Source organism: Bombus impatiens, unplaced genomic scaffold (assembly GCF_000188095.3).
Source record: "Bombus impatiens unplaced genomic scaffold, BIMP_2.2 scf_0064, whole genome shotgun sequence".
Lineage (NCBI taxonomy): Eukaryota > Metazoa > Arthropoda > Insecta > Hymenoptera > Apidae > Bombus > Bombus impatiens.
Window position 1 is genome coordinate 1,432,682 of NT_176483.1, and position 4,294 is coordinate 1,436,975.

General features: G+C 34.2%; 1 protein-coding gene across 1 annotated transcript in view; it reads left to right on the plus strand.

Annotated features, from left to right (window-relative positions):
• Positions 1-3,116, plus strand: part of LOC100744838 (protein unc-93 homolog A) — a 4,012-nt gene extending 896 nt beyond the window's left edge. Inside the window, exons 3-8 of the mRNA XM_033324760.1 lie at positions 1-326; positions 741-946; positions 1,580-1,971; positions 2,133-2,265; positions 2,535-2,672; positions 2,727-3,116. The exon at positions 1-326 is cut by the window's left edge and continues 4 nt beyond it. Of these exons, the coding sequence (XP_033180651.1) occupies positions 1-326; positions 741-946; positions 1,580-1,971; positions 2,133-2,265; positions 2,535-2,672; positions 2,727-2,947 (1,416 nt within the window). The 3' untranslated portion in view covers positions 2,948-3,116. The remainder of the gene's footprint in view (positions 327-740; positions 947-1,579; positions 1,972-2,132; positions 2,266-2,534; positions 2,673-2,726) is intronic.
• The last annotated feature ends 1,178 nt before the right edge of the window (positions 3,117-4,294 follow it).

Consider the following 4,294-nt stretch of genomic DNA (forward strand, 5'->3'; position numbering starts at 1 on the left):
TCCGTTCGTCGATTGATCGCCGCCGTAAGGGCAGCTCCTTCCGGTCCTAGACCACCGAAGAAAGCCATTTTGAGGCACTGTGCTGCTCTTCTGTTAGGACACGCGAGCTGTTCAGCCGCTACGCTGCCGATATTCCCATTACAAGCCGGCCTCGGCACCTTTAATCCTCAACTAGGACCGATGTTGCTCGCTCTACTTTACGCAATCGCGACGATTACCAGTTGCTTCGCGCCAATCCTCGTACAGAGATTCGGGACGAACCTCGCCATAAGCTCTAGTCACGTGGCTACCACTATTTTCGTGGGATTGCATTTATATCCAAAGTGGTACATATAGTAGAAAAATCCTGCTAGATAGCATAGAAATGTAGTTTCGAAACACTGCGGATTTTTATGCATTTATTTATATTGGGAAATATATATCGATGGCGCAAGAGTACACAGAATACGCGTAACATGGAAAAATGATGTAAAATATCAAGATATATAATTAATATTTATCGTTTTTGGTAGATAAAACAGCTCTTTACGTAAATTCCATTTTTTAAAAATCATATTCATAAAAATATGAATTTGCATAAATATCCATGGTCCAGTCACGTCATAACATTGTAGGAAACGTTATTATTTTATATATTTTATTATAAGTAAGGTAGTGCAATAGAATAGAATAGAAGAGGTAGATCGAGGTAGATATATAAATAAATAAATAATATATATATTTTATTTGTTTGTTAATAGGTACATATTATTACCTAGTTACGCGATGCTCGGTGCTTGTATGAGTCCAAATTTCATAGCAAGAGTTTCACATGTAAATGCTTCAGCGACGAGTTTAGCTCTGGTGTGCGTCGATCCCGAGGATCCTGACGAAACAAGACGCGAGTGCCTTCTAAGAAGACTTAATCGAGGAATCAAATTAGCAGAAGACATAGGTCTCGCACTGGGTATGGATATTATCCAAATTAAATATATATTATACAAGACTTTTCTATACTAGTCGTGCAACTATATGGTGTATATTGAAACGCACCAACTTAAAGATACCATAGCATCGTGTATTTAGAATCTATGTAAGGTAATTAATTCGATACATCGTATCACTAACGGCGAATGTCCAAAATGAATAAATATTTTCTTTTCTTCTCATACGTATAAGACCAGCTAGATAATATCACGGAATATCTGTTTTACTGTACAATGACTGAAGGAATGTCTTCTTCGAATCGATTTTTAAGCAGATTTCAAGGTCGTCAGTACCTTTCTTTTAATGGAATTTTTTTATACACCAATCGATGAGCTTTTTTTAATCTCTATATAAAAGCGTTAAAGTACTTGTGTCCAAAAACATATTTACATAGTTTAAAAGATATTTCAACGATAATTTTATAAAATTTTGCATATGAAAAGCAAGGAAAAGTGGAATTTGTCTTCCAAATTATGTGCTCCTTGAAATAATTTAGCTTTCCCTGAAAAGTGTCTTCGTACAATAATAAATAAAATAAGACAGATATCCGGTTATTCCATTTAGCTGAGCTGCTGTACTACGATTAAATCTAAGTAAAATTTTATATTTTTAGGTTGTTTAATCGCTGCCATACTTGTAAAATTAACAGACTTGGTACCTCTTAATACAGTAAGCAGTGAGATAAATGACAAGTGTGGAGCAGAGTACTGTCCAGAAGAAATTTATCTATATAATAGCACAATTAATTTACCTACATTATCATCTGGTACATCACAAATATTGGTCAGCATATGGCTGGGTCTTGCTGTATTAGGATTAGGTATATCGTGCGCTTTTCTCGACTCTCGAATGAAGGAACCACAGAGTGTAAATGAAAAGCACAGCATTCAAAATATTCTGCAATCTGTGAAAGCTGCGTTCCTAGATCCTAAATTACAGTTAGCTGCACCATTGACGCTTTTCATCGGACTTGAACAGGGTTTCATCTATGCCGATTTTATAGAAGTGAGTATAATATATATATCTCAATTTTTTGTTTCAACTTCGTTTATAATATTGCTTGAAAATTATCACGGAACATTGTTACTTTATTATCGTTATTTATATAAAATATATTTATATATTACATTACGATACATGGTGAATATTTAATTATTTCTTAACAGGCATACGTAGTCTGCGCCCTGGGAGGAGCTAGCACAGTAACGATCAGTTTTTTAGCACTAGCTTCCTTGCAAGCTCTTGCTGATGTCACCCTATCGATGTTACTACGACATATTAAAAGATATTTCGTCGTAGGTGAGTAACATGTCATAATTAAATTGCAGATCTTTGTGCAAATTCATATTTCTGTGATTATGACTAGAACCAAAGATCGAATAATCGTAGAATAAGTGGAAAACGAAGCAGAGGTTCGTTTCGTAATAAAAAGATTACTTTGAAAATTGTATGTATCTTTGCGTATCATGTACGGTCTCCGCATTATTATGCATCTAAACTTCTGGCAAATGCGTAAAAATCCATCTTATCGTTATAGTAAACTGTATTCATGATATTTTGTTCAACAGTTGTAGGATTTGTATTCCATGCATGCTTACTGCTGGTCTTGATCACCTGGAGACCATCTGGCGATGACCCTGCACTTTTTCACGTTATATCTGCTGCCTGGGGAGTCTGCAACTCTATTTGGGAAACTCTAATATACAGTAAGTTTTTTATTACATAACGTAAGTATCGATATTATCTTATTCAATTTTTAGCTCTGGTAATGGGCTTATATCCAAACTCTTGGCAAGGACCTCTATCGACGTCCCTCTTCTGGAAATGGCTTGGTCTTGCACTTACTCTTGGTTTACACGGACTGGTCTGCACACGACTTAGAGTACTTGGTCTTTCCGTTGTGCTAATTCTCTCAGTGCTTCCTTACGCATGGTTAGAGATTAGACTGGCCAAAAGAGGGAAAAGTTTGGCACCATTGTGACTGGGAGATCCAACTACCAATGATCATGGATCAAATATCAAAACAGAGGCACGTTATAGAGATTGAGATAAGTTCGTTCCATTCGGCTTAAGAAGGACTAGAAGACACAACAGAAACAGAAATCCTTTCATAGAACAAGCTGCAACTATGACAAAATTGCGCACGCGACGAAGAGCAAACAGCGTTGTTTTTACTTGTAATACTAAACAAAGTGTAAACGCAAAAGATACTGAGCCTCAGCCTTCTTCTTCGACTGCAGATAATCATAGAGCGAGTATCACAAATGAGGAAAGCAGTGTTCTTCCTGTCTCTTAAGGCTAAACCTTTTGGAAGTTTGCAATATCTTTCATTTCAATTTTATAATCTGAGCTAAAGAAACGATCACAATTCTGAACTTTACAAATTTAACTATTTTCTTGTGTGTTTTTTTTTTCTTTAAGCGTTTTACAATTGGAACTCTGTAATATAACCATAAATTTTAACTATAATTTGCAATAGAGATGAATGTATGATGAGTTTTTATACATGCAGATATTCTTTTATACAGAACGTTTAAAATATATTATATGTTCCTACAAAGGATTATTATAGTTTTATATGTAATACAAAAATTAAGGAAAACACAAGAAAAATTAATAAGAATATATTCATCAAAAACGTAATCAAAAAACTTGAAAAAAGGGAAAATTTACACCTTACATTTTCCAATTTAAGTTAAAATCTGGGTACATTTCAATCGTTTCACAAGATGCATTAATAACGAATAATAATGAATCTGTGTACCTAGTTAAATTGTATTTCAAATACAATGTATCAAATACTGGGTAAATTAAAGTCTTTCTTCAAGCTGAATGGAACGAAGAGCATATTATGCATGAAATTTTTCATGCAGCAAAAGATATAAGTAAATAGATACTTTTGTGGACAATTTCTTAATCCGCCACGGTACGATCGATAAACCGGCATCGTACAAGACTGAGCGATAGCAGAATATAAATAATTAACGATCGAATATACTAATCATAGTAGTATCTTTCTGACAAATCATTATAACTGACGTTTAACCGTCGAAACGTACCTGATGTCTTTCAAAAAAACCAAATTAATTTTAATCTTGCGAAAATAGAGAAAAAGGAGATTGTAAACCACGTCTGCCCTGTGTCATAGAATCGAAATGAAAATCTAGCTATAAGATACTTGAACGTAAGTACAGCTATAACATAGTTCGATTCTAATTCTACTACAATTAATACCAAAGTTTATCATTCACACGAGAAAATAAATTAACATAAGAATTCGTTGTACAAATGAAACGTTTTTTTTTTTTTTTTTTTTAAAAAGGAATAT